Source organism: Sphaerodactylus townsendi, linkage group LG15 (genome assembly GCF_021028975.2).
Source record: "Sphaerodactylus townsendi isolate TG3544 linkage group LG15, MPM_Stown_v2.3, whole genome shotgun sequence".
In the NCBI taxonomy this organism is placed as follows: Eukaryota; Metazoa; Chordata; class Lepidosauria; order Squamata; family Sphaerodactylidae; genus Sphaerodactylus; species Sphaerodactylus townsendi.
The window spans coordinates 27,316,382-27,333,578 of NC_059439.1; the positions used below are offsets into that span (position 1 = coordinate 27,316,382).

At 49.0% G+C, this 17,197-nt stretch overlaps 1 protein-coding gene and 1 non-coding gene across 2 annotated transcripts; both read left to right on the forward strand.

Moving 5' to 3' along the window:
* LOC125445368 lies at positions 1-102 on the forward strand. The gene has a single exon (XR_007246291.1). It is a non-coding gene; the product is annotated as a U6 spliceosomal RNA (small nuclear RNA).
* Positions 103-1,877: 1,775 nt separating this feature from the next.
* On the forward strand, positions 1,878-16,321 carry NUCB1 (nucleobindin 1). The gene is given in 14 exon segments (XM_048518141.1): positions 1,878-1,960; positions 4,022-4,148; positions 5,149-5,256; positions 5,471-5,604; positions 6,853-6,901; positions 6,904-6,960; positions 8,476-8,652; positions 8,748-8,838; positions 10,641-10,699; positions 11,794-11,886; positions 12,642-12,731; positions 14,039-14,209; positions 15,006-15,120; positions 15,647-16,321. Coding segments are annotated over 13 exon segments (1,362 nt in total). The 5' UTR covers positions 1,878-1,960; positions 4,022-4,040; the 3' UTR covers positions 15,757-16,321.
* Positions 16,322-17,197: the final 876 nt, after the last annotated feature.

Genomic DNA, 17,197 nt, shown 5'->3' on the forward strand with positions numbered 1-17,197 from the left:
GATCAAAGTATACCATATACTAAAATTGGAAGGATACAGAGAAGATTAGCATGGCCCCTGCGCAAGGATGACACGCAAATTTGTGGAAGGAGGACTCTATGGCATCACACCCCACTAAAGTCTGTCCCCTCCCCTCCCCTCCCCAAATCCTGTCCTCCTCAGGGTTCACTCCCAAACTCTCCAGGTGATTCCCAACCTGGAACTGGCAGCCATATTTGCAGCTGGAGATTTTGGGGCAGGTGGAAGAGAATTTAAAGGCTTGAATAAAATCAACTAAAATCCCACAATTCTTTTATATTTTAGCCATCAAAGGCACATTGCCATAAAGATGGGTACTACCGGTTTCTACCAAGTACCAAACGCAGCGAGCAAAAGAACCTTTTATGTGAATAGGGGCTCTTATGAGAAGAAGTCTCAAATATCAGTTGCTATAGCATAGAACATAGGTGTCAAACTCACAGCCCTCCAGATGTTATGGACGACAGTTCCCATCATCCCCTGCCAGCATGATGCTGGCAAGGGATGATGGGAACTGTAGTCCATAACATCTGGAGGGCCGCGAGTTTGACACCTATGGCATAGAAGGTATGAATGTGCCTGGTAATGCGTGCCTGATTTAAACGTCCCCTCTGCTAGAAACTCAAGCAAAGTGCTCTTTCTTTAAGCCCTGCCACAAATATTGGGATGATAGTGGTCCACCTTTTATGGTTGTTTAACAAGATAATACACATGAAACTGCTGCAGGCATCAGAGAATAAAGAGATGGCATGTAAATATTTTAATACATGCTCTGAACTTTGATTATACTTTACAAATGCTAAGTATATGTGTTAAAACCCATTTCCAGACACACATCCAGTCCGAAACAGGCCTAGGTTTCAACCATAAACCTTATGAATGAAGCAACCCAAAGGTATTTTTCTTTGGGATGCTGTATAGGTTCAACTCCCAGGTGCCCTGCTTAAGCTGGTATTTCTTGTATCCATTTACCATCTGTTGCAACGTTTGCAGGATGCATACTTTATTTGCTTAGAACATAAGAACATAAGAACAAGCCAGCTGGATCAGACCAGAGTCCATCTAGTCCAGCTCTCTGCTACTCGCAGTGGCCCACCAGGTGCCTTTGGGAGCTCACATGCAGGATGTGAAAGCAATGGCCTTCTGCGGCTGTTGCTCCCGAACACCTGGTCTGTTAAGGCATTTGCAATCTGAGATCAAAGAGGATCAAGATTGGTAGCCATAAATCGACTTCTCCTCCATAAATCTGTCCAAGCGCCTTTTAAAGCTATCCAGGTTAGGCAAAGCAATCACGAGCTCTAGATCTGTTAGGCAAATTCTAGTTTTGAATTTAACACAAAATTAGCCCCCTCCCTTTGAGAAATCTGTTACCGAATTCGTAATCACAAGAGTCACATAATATCTTTTGCACATTAAAATATATATACTTCATTAAACCACAAAATGCCTTTTCTGAAGACCAACCCAAATGAAACTTTAATAAAAGGTATTATGTAGCTTTTGCTTTGGATCCACGTGGCTCCCTGCAGCCTCATGCTTTTGAATTTCTGCCATGCGAACTCCCCGCATATATGACTCCTCTATAATAAGAAGGCACTCCTCCCATGCTCAGAGGTACGTTTCTCAGCTTTGTTACACGCACGCGCATTCTAAGCAGGTTCGGGGGCGGCAATAAACAATGATGGCACTGTGCTGGGTTTTGTCCTGCTTCACATCATTAGTTGGCGTTCCTCCTATCACGAGAAAGAGGCGAGGCCTCCTATGCAAAACACGGCATGACGCAACAAGGAGCGCCGGACGTGACACGGAAGGTGGCATAGTCCATAAGCGGGAGGAAAGGGGCGGGGTTCAATATGCAGATAAAGGGGCGGAGCTAAGAGAGAGGAAGTGGCCTGCGGGGTCGTGAAACGTGGGGCAACGTTCGTGGGGCTGCTGGATAAAGGTAAGTCCCAGAGGCAACCGTGGGCTGATCCCAGTCGTTGATGTTGGGGGTTAAGACTTGAGCCCCTGAACTTATTTGCTGCGTCATGGTCAGCTTGGCTTGGAGGAGGGGTTTTCTGAACATGGGCAAAGTGCAACTCTTGCTCACAGTAAGCCATTTCAACCCTATAGGAGGGAAGTTTCCAGGAAAAGAAAGGTCTGTGTTGTCATCTCTTCTGTTTCTAGGTTATCCCGGGAAATACAGGGGCTGGGTTCGTGAAATAATGATACATTAGACTGCATAGGTGTCAAACTCGCGGCCCTCCAGTTGTTGTGGACTACAGTTCCCATCATCCCCTGCCAGCATCATGCTGGCAGGGGATGATGGGGAGAACTTAATCCTTGGAGGAACCTGACAGTTATTCGATTAGAAACTTAGGGATAACTCTTCATCTGTCTGCTGTGGACTGGGTAATGGGACAGGATCCCCTCTTGCCCTTCCTCAAAGGTGCCTGGCTTAGGACTCTTGATGGGGTCTGGATTGGTACCTTCTTGGTGGGGAGCTTGCCTTCTTTGTGGAGTCATGGTTTTGCTTTGTGCAGAGGTGGCTCCCACGCATTTTTGCGGTGAGAGTCTTTTCTTCGCTGTTGCATTCTGTTTCTGACCTAAATCAGTGACATGACTGAAATGTAACAGCTCAGGTTTTTTTTCCACGGAATTTCTCTAATGTGTCCTTTGCTGACATTACTGACTGCTGGTATTTCCTCCTTCGTTTTCTGTCGCCTGCGATACCTGTTCTACAGAACCAGATGCCATTTTGAATGTTTATTTATTTTGATATTTATTTGTTTTGTTCTATTTATAGGCTACCCTTTCCCTTATGGGCTCAGGGCAGCTTCTGGCATAAAACACAGCAGCCAAATGGATTGGTGATTAATCTAGAGGACTGAAAAACAATGAAAATGTTTATCCTGATTTAAAAGAGAAATAGAATGTACTCCATGGGGACCCAAAACAGCATCTGATATTGTTCTCCCACCCTCCATGTTATCCTGCGGCAAAACCCTGTCAGATACTTCCAGTTGAAGGTGTGGCCCAGGGGTTCTGACTTGTACCCCTTAACGTGAGGATTCAAAGAGAGAAGAAAGGTTTTGGATTTATACTGGCTTTTCTCTACCATGAGGAGTCTGAAAGTGGCTTACAAAGTAATTCCCTCCCCCTCCCCACAACAGACACCTTGTGTGAGGTCAGTGGGGCTGAGAGAGTTCTGAGAGAACTGTAACCTGGCCAAGGCCACCCAGCAGGCATGCGGAAGAGTGTGGAAACAAACCCAGTTCTCCAGAGTAGAGTCCACCACACTTAACCACTGTACCTCCCTGGCTCTCAAACCTGCCTGTCCTGGATTAAAGTCTGACACTATAACGCAGTGGTTCTCAACCTTCCTAATGCCGCGACCCTTTAATACAGTTCCTCATGTTGTGGTGACCCCCAACCCTAACATTTATCCATTTTGCAGATGGAAAACACTGATGCAGAGAGTCTTAGGCGGCCCCTGTGAAAGGGTCGTTCGACCCCCAAAGGGGTCGTGACCCACAGGTTGAGAACTGCTGCTACAACGAGTTTAATGCACTGGCTGTTCTGTGCTTTTCAGTCAAGCAAAAAATAAATGCAAATAAACATCTACTGCATTGGGGTGAGCTTCTTGGCCCGTCTTCTTCCTTCTGGGCCAGTCGTCTTACAAATATATTTTTTCTTTTATACCTGGAAAAGGGAAGGTGTGATCTCTCACTTGGGCTCATTCCGCACATGCAGAATAATGCAGTTTCAAACTGCTTTCAGTGCTCTTTGAAGCTGTGTGGAATAGCAAAATCCACTTGCAAACAGTTGTGAAAGTGGTTTGAAAACGCCTTATTTTGCCTGTGCGGAGGGGCCTTTGCAATTCATCTGTGGTGCTGTCTCATTTTGCTGTACCTGCGTAGTCCCCTGGTCAGTTGGAGGCTGCTTCACTTGTGAATCTGCTTGAAGTGTAAGTCTGTTGCAGTGGCAATGAAACTCTTCCTCAGCCCAGACATTCTCATTGCAGGTGGCGGGCACCCACGGCGATGCGTCTGACGTGGCTTGTAAGTGTTGCCCTTTGGGGGCTGACCACCTGTGTGCCCATTGAACGTCCCAAGGAGAAAAAAGAGGCTGAAACTCCCCCAGATCCATCTGTGAGTGCTGGGTTCTCCACCCACTTCAAGCCCACTTTTAGACACTTCTGCCCGTGTCAGTGATGTCTGTTCGTGGCCAGAGGGTACCTGTAGTTCTAAGAATGACCAGATTTTTCCTAATGCAGCTTTTGTTATCTCTGTGTTGCACTGCCTATGTTGCAGAAAGACTTGGTTGGGGAGAAATATCAGAAGTGGAACAAAGTTAAGGACAAGTGATGTACTCTGTAGCTGTGCAAAACCCTTCCTCACTCTGCAAGTTGAGAGGGGAAAATGCATGGCTAAGATTATGTGGTTAGCAGTAGCACCCAGATCTAGGCCTAGCTTTGTGAGCTGTTGTAGTTCCTGTAGAAGTTTTGCTGCTGGAGTCCCTTTGTTCGGTCATCTCTTACAAAATTATCCGGGAGACATGGGGGGCTTAAATAGAAGAAAGAAGAGTTTAGATTTATATCCCCTTTCTCTCCTGTAGAGGAGACTCAAAGAGACTTACAATCTCCTTTCCTCCCCTGCCCTCACAATAAATACCCTGCTGAAGGTGGGTGGAGCCCTGAGGGAGCTCAAAGAACTGTGATTAGCTTAAAGTGGCCCAGCTGGCATGTGTTGGAGTGCTGAAAGCTAATTTGGTTCACCAGATAAGCCTCTACAGCTCCAGTGGCAGAGTGAGGGAATCAAACCGGTTCTCCAGATTAGAGTGCATTTTGCTCTTAACCACTACACCACGCTGGCTCTCCAGGGTCACCAGCCTTTTGACCTTGTGGGCACGCTTGGAAGTCCAACACAGCATGGTGGGCACAGCAAAAAAAATGGCTTCATGGGAGAAGCACAGCCTGCGCGCAAAATTATTGCCACAGCTCAACTTCCAGTAATGCAGTGTAGATCGCGCTTATGTTGGGGTGAAAAGCGCTTCTGCCCAACCAATCAAGAGCCTTACTGGCCTGAGTATCCGCGGAGTAAAGACTCTCTGGCCATTTAGCCTGACTCCTCGCTCCTCGCTTCCATACAGGACACCGGTCTGTTTTACAATCGCTACCTCCAAGAAGTCATCAATGTGTTGGAAACAGACGGGCACTTCCGAGAGAAACTGCAGGCAGCAGATGCCGAGGACATCAAGGTGATTTGGGATGCTCAAATTGCGGTGTAGGATTTGGTGGCATAAGTGAGGGTTTTGGTAGACAGGAGGGCATTTCCTACTTGAGGATTTTTGCAGGGGTGACGGATTCACGGGATTCACTGGCCAGCTTCAAGCAGAACGGCTGAGGAACCGCAAAACTGGACTCCAAACGGCCTTTTCTGTCTTTTCCTCCTCCTCCTCCTCTATCTTTCAGAGCGGGAAACTCAGCAAGGAGCTGGATTTCGTCAGCCACCACGTCCGCACCAAACTGGACGAACTGAAGCGTCAGGAGGTCTCCCGGCTTCGGATGCTTTTGAAGGCCAAGATGGAAGCCACCATGGAACAAAGGTGAAGAGTTAAGATGGATTGAATTGGCCCGGTGGTTGGGGGGGTGGGGTGGGGGGGGGGGCATGTTGAGAGTTAGGAAAGAACTGTATGTCTGCCAGTGAATTCTGGGTTCTGTTGCTGAAATAGTTGTCACCAGTAGGTTGTGCAGTGTCATGTATCTGGGCCAGTTTAGCTATAACTCTTTACATAATCTTTTTTTTTTTTGTAATGTGACTGAGGGCCAGAGGTGGGATCCAGCAGGTTCTCACCAGTTCCCGAGAGTGGGTTACTAATTATTTGTATTGTGCGAGAGGGGTTACTAACTGGGTCTGCTTTTCCGTTAGAAATTCCATTAGGTCCAAAATCATAAAGAATCCTGTTTGTTTCCCTATGTAGCCAACAGTTGGTGAAGGTGAGAAAGCGGGATAATTCTCTCCCTGTTGGGCTGTTTTTAAAACATATTTTAGTAATGTGGTAAAGTTCCTTGTTTAAGGAAAGTATCCTTCTTTTGACTTCTAGAAACAAAATTAAGTATTTGAAAGTATGAAGTATTTGACAGGCAGTCAATTAGAGGAGAAGTCGTTGTTTCTGTTGGCAGTAGACGACAGGACTGCTATAATGACTTTAAATTATGGACAGAAAGATACCAGCTGGAAATTAGGATCTTATTTTTTTACAGTAAGAGTTTTTTACAGTAACAGAGAAATTATGAATGCCCCGCCCCAGAATGCCTGGCCACGCCCCTGTCGTCTCCCGCCACGCCCCATTGGCACTACGCCACTGTTTGAATCACCACCCTGGGAACCTGTTACTAAAATTTTTGGATCCCACCACTTCTGAGGCCTTCATTCATACCCCACTTTTCTGAGCTGTAGAGAGTGTTAAAATGGTTTGCAATTGCATTTTCTTCCTCTCCCGTTCAGGGAGTCAGTAATTCTTGAGTACATTTAATTGTATCCTTCCTCTGAGGAGTTCAGGGGTGGGATTTAGGGAGCAGTTCCTCTCAGTGCCTAGTCGGTACTATTATCTTGAAGTGAAGCCCTAGAGAACTGTGACTGGCCAAGTCCACCCGCGGGAGCTGGAAAAAAAACAGAGCCAGTTTTCAAAATTAGGAGTCCGCCATTCTTAACTACCGCACCCTGCTGGCTGTTTGGGCTGTTCATTTCTTACTATTGTTGGTGATAAATGTGTTGCGTCGCGACCTGCTTAAGAATTACAGGTAGAGTACTACATCAGTGATCAGTTTTTCCCTTCCCTCCAGATGGCCAGATTAGGCCACAGGACTTTACTGAAGCAGTTTGAGCATCTGGACCCTCAAAGAGCAACACCACGTTTGAAGCTCGAGACTTGGAGCTGCTCATTCAGACTATGCGTCCCGCCCTTCTTGCGTGCTTCCTTTCAAAACAGTCAGTCAAATTGCTTTTGTCTCCCTGATGACTTCCTTCCTGCCTTGAATGCAATCAGTGTGGTCTAGCCCAGCTACAAAGAGCACTTCTGTTTTTTTTCGAGAACACCAATTCTTATCCCGCTTTGAGTTCTGTGGCTGCAGAAACATGGAATTGTGTTGACTGCAGAATTCTGAGTCTTGCAAGAGGATGTGTGTGTCAGTGCCACTGAATAAGATTGTCATCCAGCCTCTGCAGCTTGATAGAAGAAGTTTTGGATTTATATCCCCTTTCTCTCTGAAGAAGGAGACTCAAGGGCTTACAATCTCCTGCCCTCCCCTTTCCCCACAACAAACACCCTGTGAGGTGGGTGGAGGCCAAGAAACTCGAAGAACTGTGTGACTGCTCAGGTCACCCTAGCTGGCGTAATGTTGGAGACCCACAAGCTAACCTAGTTCACCGGATAAAGCCTCAAAGCTCTAGTGGCAGAGCAGGGAATCAACCCGTTCTCCAGATCAGAGTGCACCCTCTTAACCCTACACCACTCTAAGGACACTTTCTGGAAATTGACATCATCGAATTGTTCAGAAAAGCACAGCTGCAGGAGGCTGATGGGTCAGTTGGCAACTGGGATAGTAGCTTGGTTGACATCTGCCCCTCTTACCCGGCCTGAGCCTATGAATAGAGGTGTGGGAATTGCCTGTGATCTTTATCGAAACGGCTATTCTGTCTCTGTGGCGAGGGCAGCCATACCTGGTGGAATTTTCCTTCAGTGCGGCTCTTGTTAAAGGTACAGGAACACTCCTCAGAATCTGGACTTTAAGCATCAGCGTCCAGTGGAACAGGACAGGTAGGGGCGATTGATTAGAGGAGTTGTATCTTCATGATGACCCACTGGAGGAGGGGAACAGGATATGTGGCCCTGGAGCCGGGCAGTGTGGAAGCTGGGATTCCTGATGGCCCCACAAACAACAAAGCAGCTGCATCCATGGCTGCTTTATCCAGTGCGCTAAGCCACATATAAAAGTGCAATACGCCAAAGAGTGCAACCAGTGAAAGTGCAAACAACATCAGAGCTAGACTCTTACTATACTACATATCACATCACCCTACAACATGATCCAGGTGACCTAAACAATGTCTTCTCCACTTTCGGTCCTATGTCTTAAAAGTCCATATATAGGTACTTGGGCCGGGACCTCTTCTTTAGAAAGATAATCAATCACTTATCAATAGCTGCATATACTGCGATTTCCAGTCAGTAGAAATAAGTCTATGTAGCAATGCAATGAACCAGTCTGAGCCAAGTCCGTCAATTGAATATCAATAATAAAGCGGGTTGCTACTGTAACCGTTTTTCGATAGATTCTTCTTCGTTACAATTCTTCAATCTTAATGAATAATTACTCAAGGTGACTTCCTCACATCCATTCAGTTACCTTGAGTAACGTTGCATCCATTGAGAAATTGATTCCTGATGCCCCCTCCCCCTCTCTCTGCCTCCCAGGCGACTAAGCACCTGGAGAACTTTGATGCGGACCATCACAATGAGTTCAAGCGCTATGAGATGCTGAAGGAACACGGCGTCGGGAATTACCCGCAAGTCTCACTGGATGAGGAGAAGCGGCGGCGTTCGAGAGCTCAGAGAAGAAGCATAAAGGAACACCCCAAAGTCAATGCCCCGGTAGGGAAAATCCTCTTAAAAAAATTAGGTTGGGGTGGGGGACGTGGTGAATTCTTTCGACGTGCCTTGACTGCCTTGCATATAACCTCGTGCAGGGAAGCCAAGATCAGCTCAAGGAGGTTTGGCAGGAGACGGACGGCTTAGACCCCAACGAGTTCAACCCCAAAACCTTCTTCAACTTGCACGGTAATGAAACCGGTGTGCATGTGCGTGCGTGTGTGCGTTGCGCCCTCCAGTTCTGACTTTGACATTGTCTAGCTAACATATTTTTAGCCCCTTCTTCCTCAGGGCGGTTGCAGTTCCCTATCTCTTCTTTCTTTGTAAATAAATGAATGTAATAGATGCAAAATAATGATTTCTTTCTTGGTGTAATGTTTCTTTGGTGTAGTGGTGAAGAGCAGGTAATTGGCAGCCGCAGAAGGCCATTGCATTCACATCCTACATGTGAGCTCCCCAAGGCACCTGGTGGGCCACTGCGAGTAGCAGAGAGCTGGACTAGATGGACTTCGGTCTGATCCAGCTGGCTTGTTCTTATGTTCTTATGTTCTTAAGACCCTATTGGGATTTGACTCCATTTCTAGTCTCTGAGTGTTTCTTCCTATTTCTTTGGCAATCGTTGTGAGGGTTGTATAGAAGAGAGGAAAATGATGTAATAATGTAAACCACCTTGGGGGTCACCCTAGGGGAGAAAGATGGGATGCGAATGAAGTAAATAGAAGAATTGAGCCTCTATTATATTACTCTGTGTATGTTGTTGTATGTGTGTTCTGGTGTGTATGCTGAGGTGGGGATTTAACTTGTAGGAATTTATGCTGGCAAGTAATATTTTGACTGATATTTTTATCTATGTGTTTCTTTTTGTACGCTGTGTTTTTGAAGGCTCAGAAAGAGCAAAAAACATGAACAGTAAATGTCATTTAAAAATGAATCCTTTCAGAAGCTGAGAGAATTCTATGTTGGGCCTGCACCTCCATCTACTGGTTAGAGAAGGAAAACCATCTTCAAACATTTCTTTCCTTAGTTTTCAGTGATACTGTCCTGCGCCCGTGGTGGGGGCCCCGCCGGGACCCCGGTTGCCAACCCACCTTCCCCTGCCCGGCTGTTGGAATCACCGGCCTCACTCCCGTTCTCGGGGGAGTGGACTGGCTGAGACAGCCGTCTCAGCCACAGGATGCCCCTGCCACCCAAAGGTGGCTCAGGGTCCGCAGAACGTTAGGCCAGGTGAGCAGGGAAGCCTCCCTGCCAGCCCCTCTCCTGGCTGCCTCTCCCTCGCTCCTGGTGTCGGCCCCTTCGGCTCGTCCACCAGTCCTCCTCCTTTCCCACTCCTGTTCCCCCCTTGGGGCGCTCTCCTTTCTGTCCCCCTCCTGGCTTTCCGCGTCCTTCCCCTGTTCTCCCCTGCCACACAGTCTCCCACTCCTTCCCTCCTTCCCGTCCTTCCTCCTCTGCACGCCGGATTTTCCCCCTTTATCCCTTCCTCCCCTCCACCTCCGTGCCCGCTGGCACCGCCCGTCGTTAGCCCAAGAGGGCTCAGCTGTCTTCGCGCGGCTGGCGCAACCCTCGCCCCGCAGCTGCGTCAGCCGGGCTCCTCGTCGTCGGTGTGGCGGCGGAGCTCGCCGACGCTCCGCCCCCCTGCCGGTTGACTGACGCGACGTTCCCCGCCGGCGGAGCCTCCGCGCGCCCCGCCGGCCGACAGAAGAGCGGGGTGAACCCCCGAGCCGGCGGCGCGGCGGCGGGGCTCCCCTTGTCCGGCGGGCTCCCGGGACGCCTGGGAGTCGTCCGCCGCCCGCGGACCCAGGAACAAGGCCGGGGAGGGGGTCACGGCTACCCCCGCCCCCGGACAGATACATATTTGGAATTGGCCGTGTAAAATCTTCCATTACACAGTCTCCCCCTTTAAACAGGCAGGCTGAGATCCCCAATTGCAGATTGAGGCATGGGGTGTTCATGGCTTTTCCTGTGACTTAATTCCTTCTCCCCCTTGCTTCCAGACACCAACAGCGATGGCGTCTTGGATGAGCAGGAGTTGGAGGCTCTTTTCACCAAGGAGGTGAGTTCTCGTCGAAGTTTTCACTGGCATGTGTGAGCGCTCTTGTCTGGAAAACACTACAGTAGAAATATAACCTGGAAAAAGGAGGTGGCATTATAGACCTTGATGGGCTAGCTTTCTGTTTGTGAGGAGGCGTACACGAGCCCCCTGCGCTCTGGCATGGTACAATTCAAGATACAGGCCCTTAATGTTATAGTGGTGAGAAATAAGTTCAGTGTGTACTTGGCTGTGTTCAGACATTACGTTAAGCTTGCATGTGTATGAACTTGCTTCGGTGCCAAGTTTGCACGCTCTACTTTCGTCTTGAGCAGAAAGCAATTTCAAAGCAACTCCAGTTACCCGCAATATTCCAAGTGGAAGCATGTGGATTAAGAAGAAGGGGGGGGTTTGGATTTATACCCTACCTTTCTCTCCTGTAAAGAGATTTACGGTGGTTCACAGACTCCTTCTCCTTCCTCTCCCCATAACAGACACCTGAGAGAGTTCTGAGAGAACTGTGACTAAGGTCAGGCTTCATGTGTAGGAGTGGGGAAACAAATCCAGTTCACGAGATAAGAGTCCACCGCTGAGGTGGAGGAGTGGGGAATCAAACCCGGGTCTCCAGATTAGAGTCCACTGCTCTTCACCACTACGCCACGCTGGAGCTGGCTTTCCTCCCGAAAGCCAAGATTAAACCGTGGCGTAGCATATCAGTGTGTGGGGAAGAGCATGTGACTGTCTTCAGTTGTCTTCTGCACTTGCATTTGTACCTTACGGATAGCTAGAGTTTGTTTTAAACCAGGTTTTTCCCCCTCGTGCTCAGTTTGAGGAGGGAAGAGTGGAGCACAAAAGCACATACCTCTCTTTGGCCCTTTCCGCACATGCAGAATACGGCACTTTCAATCCACTTTCAGTGCACTTTTCAGCTGGATTTGACTGTACAGAATAGCCAAATCCGCTTGCAAACAATTGTGGAAGTGAATTGAAAGTGCGTTATTCTGCATGTGCGGAAGGGGCCTTTGTGTTTGATGGGCGGGGACGACGACTGTGGTGTGGAAGTTGGAACTAACTAGTTTTGGGGGGAGCTGAACTCCGTCATTCTCCCTTTCCTGCAGCTGGAAAAAGTGTACGATCCCCGCAACGAGGAAGATGACATGCTGGAAATGGAAGAAGAGCGGCTGCGTATGCGTGAACACGTCATGAAAAACGTGGGTAAAGGGGAGTGTGTGTGGTGAAGTCGTTACGGGCGACGCAAGGAATAGGCGAGACGCAGCGATATCATCCGGTGGAGAGAAGCCAGTGGCGATATAGCGTGATCTGTGGATCTGGCTACTCTGCCGAGCTGGCGGTCCCTGGCACCTTTTATTAGGGTTTTTGGGAAGGCGGGAGAGCGGGAGAATGTTGCACAATACATGACTCATAGGGGCTGCGTACGTGCGGGAGGAAACGTTCCTGTCTGGGCCTAATCCATACCTGGGGGTATGTACCTTTTGTCCCTTTGTCCAGGACATCTTGTGACCCGTGAGTCATGGGGGTCTTGTGACAGGTGAGCGTGCTTGCCCAGAGGGCAACAGATGGCGCAGGCATTCCTGTGCTCTGTCTGAATCTCTGCTGGGTTCGCTGGCTCACCCCTACAGTGTGGGGTGGGGTGGAGGAGACAGGATAGTGACATTTGCAGGGTCAGGTTAAGAGGGATAGATACTGGCAGGGCTTTGTGTGTGTGTTTTCAGTGGCGATGTTAATATCTGGTCGTTTGCGCTGGGAAATCCTCAACTCAGCGAGCCTTTAGGGTCCCTCTGCCAAGTACCCGTCTGCCTTTCTTCATCGGGTTGCCGACGAAGGTTGTGTACTTGTGGTTCACCTTTTGTTCCCAAAATCTTAAAGCTCTGAGAGTGTTGTTGGAAAAGATGCTTGAAAAGGGCGGAGCGGGGAGCCTTTTGAACTCAACCTCCATTTCTTGCAGGTGGATCTAAACAGGGACAGGCTGGTGAACCTGGACGAGTTTCTCAAATCTACACAGAAGAAGGAATTTAACGAAGCCGATGGATGGAAGGTATATGAGGGGCTTGAATGCACGACTGGAGGATGGAGAAATCAAGTCGCTAGTGGCAGCTAGCGTGGGACTTGGATGCGTGATTGAAGGGTGGAGAAAGCGCTCACTAGTAGCGTCTAGTTCACTGCCTCCGTCCTGCAGCAAGCTTGTGGTTTAGCCTCAGGGACAAAATGAATCACCTGCTGCTAGGGATGGGCTTTCTTAGTCACTTCAAGAGAGTCATTAGAGAGGACATCATGTTACTAGGAGATTGGGGGTGGGTGCCTCAATGCAAGTGCCTCGTTTGTGGTCAGTTCTCTTGGAGCAGAATATTTTGGCTTAAATATTATATGACTGTGGATCTTGCCTCTGGGCAAAATTTTTACCCTGGTCTGACTGGTACACTGTAGTGCAGGAGTTCTTGTGTTCTGTTCTGGTAAATCTGAGCGACCGCCTCTCCCCATATTGCCCCGGTAGGTCCCTCCGCTCCTCGGAGGAGGACCTACTCGTGATCCCTGGCCCAAAAATGATCAGGCTGGCCTCGACGAGGGGCAGGGCCTTTTCAGCCCTGGCCCCTACCTGGTGGAACAGGCTCCCTAGGGAGATCAGGGCCCTGCAGGACTTACAGAGTTTCCGCAGGGCCTGCAAGATGGACCTGTTCCGCCTGGCATTTGGCCAGCCTGGTTAAAAATACATCTACCATGTCATCTGGCCTCCCGTGGGCACAAGGGGGCGGGGGAGGGGGGTATCTAGACGCCATCCGCATTTTTAAATGGGTTCTGTTTTTATGTAATTGATATTTAAATTATGTTTTCATGTATGTTTTAACCTTGTTGTGAACCGCCCTGAGCCCTCAGGGGGAGGGCGGTATATAAAATTAATAATAAAATAAATAAATTGCCCTGATTCGAGGGTGAAATCACCTTGATTCACAGAATCCCAAGTAATGATGTGCCTTTAATATGAGCATTCATGACTTAGATTAATACATGCAGGAGCTTCTAACACCTAAACCTTGGGTACTTCCCACTGCTTTTGGGTCCCTCAATCTAGAAACAAAGCTTTTAAAGAAAAATAGCTAAATTAGCAGAAATCCAGTTTCTAAGAGGAATCGAGTGAGAGTTCAGTCTTACTCTGCAATCGCATTGCTGTTCAAGCGCTTAGATTGAAGCGTGGGTGATGAATGTGGAAATTGTCAGGCAAGATGAAATAGCTGAGGAAAGACAGACGAATGGGCCTGTGGAAGAAGCACAGGGGTGGGCAACCCCGCTGGGATAACTGGGCCTATTGTGGCTGCACCTCTTTCTCCTTCCTCCTCCTCCATCCAGACAGTGGAAGAAACACAAGTCTATTCCGAGGCCGAGCTTCAGCGCTTTGAGGCGGAGTTAATGGCCCAGGAGGTGGAGTTAGGCCGGCGTGCAGAGCACCTCCGCCGGCAGCACGAAGAACTTCAGCAGCGGCAGGTGGAGCTGGATGCGCAGAAGAAGGAGTATCAGCAGGTAGGGAGCGTGGATAGGACATTCTCTTCTAATTGTGTGTGGAGGAAAGAAAGCTCTTGGCGTACTTGGACACTTTGTTCTCCTGAGAAGGGTGGTGGCAGTGGAACCTCATGGTCTGGTGAAACCCACAGACAAGTTCCTGATCTTTTTCTAAACAGATTCTTCTGGAATGTTATTGAGGTATCTTAACATGTCAGATCTCCTACATTCCTGCTGGGTGACCTTGGGCTAGTCACAGTTCTTCAGAACTCTCTCAGCCCCACCTACCTCACAGGCGATGCTGGGGGTGCGCAAACAACAACCAAAAATTGTTGATGGGTAGGCGGTCAAAGCTGCCGTACACCGAGTCCATCTATGGAACTACCGTGTTTCCCCGAAAATAAGACCTACCCCGAAAATAAGCCCTATCATGATTTTTCAGGATTTTTGGAGGAGGCTTCAAATATAAGCCCAAAAATGAGCCCTACCTGTAGTTACAGATTGGGATGGTGTGATCCAGGAGGGTGCTCCCTGCCAATGAGGATGCAGCTTGCATCACACGTGACAGGGAAGCAACAGGGCTGCCGAGAGCCCATAATGAATTGTGAAGGTACCGTATTTCCCTGAAAATAGGCCCTACCCCGAAAATAAGCCGTCATGCGTCTTTTGGTGCAAAAATTAATATAAGAACCTGTCTTATTTTCGGGGAAACACGGTAGTAGTCCATCTAACTCAGAATTTCTTGAGAGAGCTGGCCATTTGGGTTTCCTACCATTTTGGATGTGAGGGAGCACCTGTTGAACTTTATCTCTTGCAGGCTGTGCTCCAAATGGAACAGAGGAAATCTCAGCCGCAGCCCGAGCAAGGACACCCGGCTGGACCAGGGGGTGAGCTGAAGTTTCAGGCGCAGCCTCCGCATGCGGCCCCAGCAGGTGAGAGCCCGAAGCCCTGTGAATTCTGTAAATGGGGATCAGTCTGATATTCGTGGGCGAACATAGGATCTGGGGATGCGGTCGCTACAGTTTGTTTGGGTCTTAAAAAATACTTTAGGCACTCTGCTCATACTTGCCAAAGGTACCAGGAGGGATTATCTGTAGCAGTTTAAGAGCCATATGTAATGGTGCCGTAGAAATTCTGGATCCAGATCAGTGAAGTAGCAGTCAACTCTGTCTTGAGAGCCAGCATGGGGTAGTGCTTAAGAGCAGGTGGATTTTAATCTGGAGAACTGGGTTTGATTCCCCACTCAACCTGAGTGGCAGAGGCTTATCTGCTGAACCAGATGTGTTTCCGCACTCCTATATTCCTGTTGGGCTAGTCACAGTTCTCTCAGAACTCTCTCAGCCCCACGTGCTTCACAGGGTTTGGGGGGGAAGGAAAGGAAATTGTAAGCCCTTTTGAGCCTCCTTACAGGAGAGAAAGGGGGGATATAAATCTCAAATCTTCTTGTTCTCTTTGCAGACCAGGCGCTTCCACCTGATTCTCACCCCGGCGCACCGGACCACGCTGTCCCACAGAACGAAGCAGAACCTTCTCAGAACCAGCAGCACTCCCAAGTCGAGATCCATTAGGACACTGAGGCGGGAAGGGAGCGACGCTTTACTTTTCAAGGAGTACAAGTTTGGGAAAGAATTAAAAACGTGCCTCCCTCCCCTCCGCCCGCAGTCTGAAGTGGTACAGCCCGTTTTACAACCTCAGAATTCTGTCCCCTCGTTTTTTTCTGTCATACGTAGATGAGGGAGGGCAGGAATCGAGGGATGGTGGGAGGAGCTTATTTAAAAGCTCCGCCCCCGCCCCTTTTGTTCATCAGGGCTTTGTGTTCCTCTTAATTAGAATGAACCAATGAGGGAGGCGGAGGGATGTGCCATTCAGAAGGTGCAGGTCGGAACTGATACCACACCCTGGGCATTGTCCTTGGGTTCCAGAGGCTTCTGGGAAAATAAAAGGGGGTGGGGGGAGTCGAAGGCATGATGCTGCTGTTCTGTGTTCCTTCCTCCTCGCCTGATTTTATCACGAATTTTGCAGTGTTGCACCTTTAAAAAAAAAAAAACAGACGCAAAAGAGCGGAAATTTGATTGTGGTTTTGGAAACAACCTGAGTTCTTTTTATTTAATAAAGCTGTTGTGACACCCCCCCTTTCACTGTGTCCTTCACTGTGTAACTTCCCATCGGTTTCTCTCCGTCCTTCCTTTTGAAGTAGCTCCTTTTCGGGATTGTTGCCGTCTGCTTTGGTGAGAACTTTGGGGCTGGGATACTCTGTGGGCTCAGATTTTTCCTGCCGGGGGCGTCTGTTTTCTCCTCAGTGTTTGAGATGCCCCCTCACTCTTCACGGGGCTGGGAAGGTTTAGAGCAGGGGTAGGGAACCTTTAACACTAAAAGAGCCATTTGGACCCGTTTTCCAAGGGAAAAGAAAACACTTGGAGCCGCAAATAATTTTTGACATTTAAAATAAAGATAACACTGTATATATGTTTTTTTTTACCTTTTACTCCGCTCATTCTGAGAAGCGCATGGATATGCCCGCCCTGCTGCCTGCAAGGTGGGCAAGGATGAAGCCGGTGGCTCGGCCTTGCCGGCCGCCAAGAAATCACCCGCCCCGCTCCAACAGAGCATGCGAGAGGGGAAGCCAGCGGCGCAGCCCAGCTGACCGTGGGCAGTTGGTGCGCCCACCCTGCTGCTTGCAGGGCGGGCAGGGACGGGGCCGGCGGCTTGGCTCGTGGAGCCACAGTGCAAGGGCAGAAGAGCCGCATGCGGCTCTCGAGCCGCAGGTTCCCTACCCCTGGTTTAGAGTCTCCAGTGTGGTGGTGGTGGGACGGCAGAGGTGCAAAATTCCTGGGAAACGTGGATGCAGCAACATGAGTAAGTTGCTGCTGGGGCATAGCAGCCACTTACCTGTTCGAATCGTGTTTCCGGTGAATTTGAGGAGAGCCCCCCAGCGACTATTTCTAGGGCCTGTGCAATGGCTCCCTGGCTCTGAGCCACAATAAGATTGGGATGGCTAAATTGAATGCA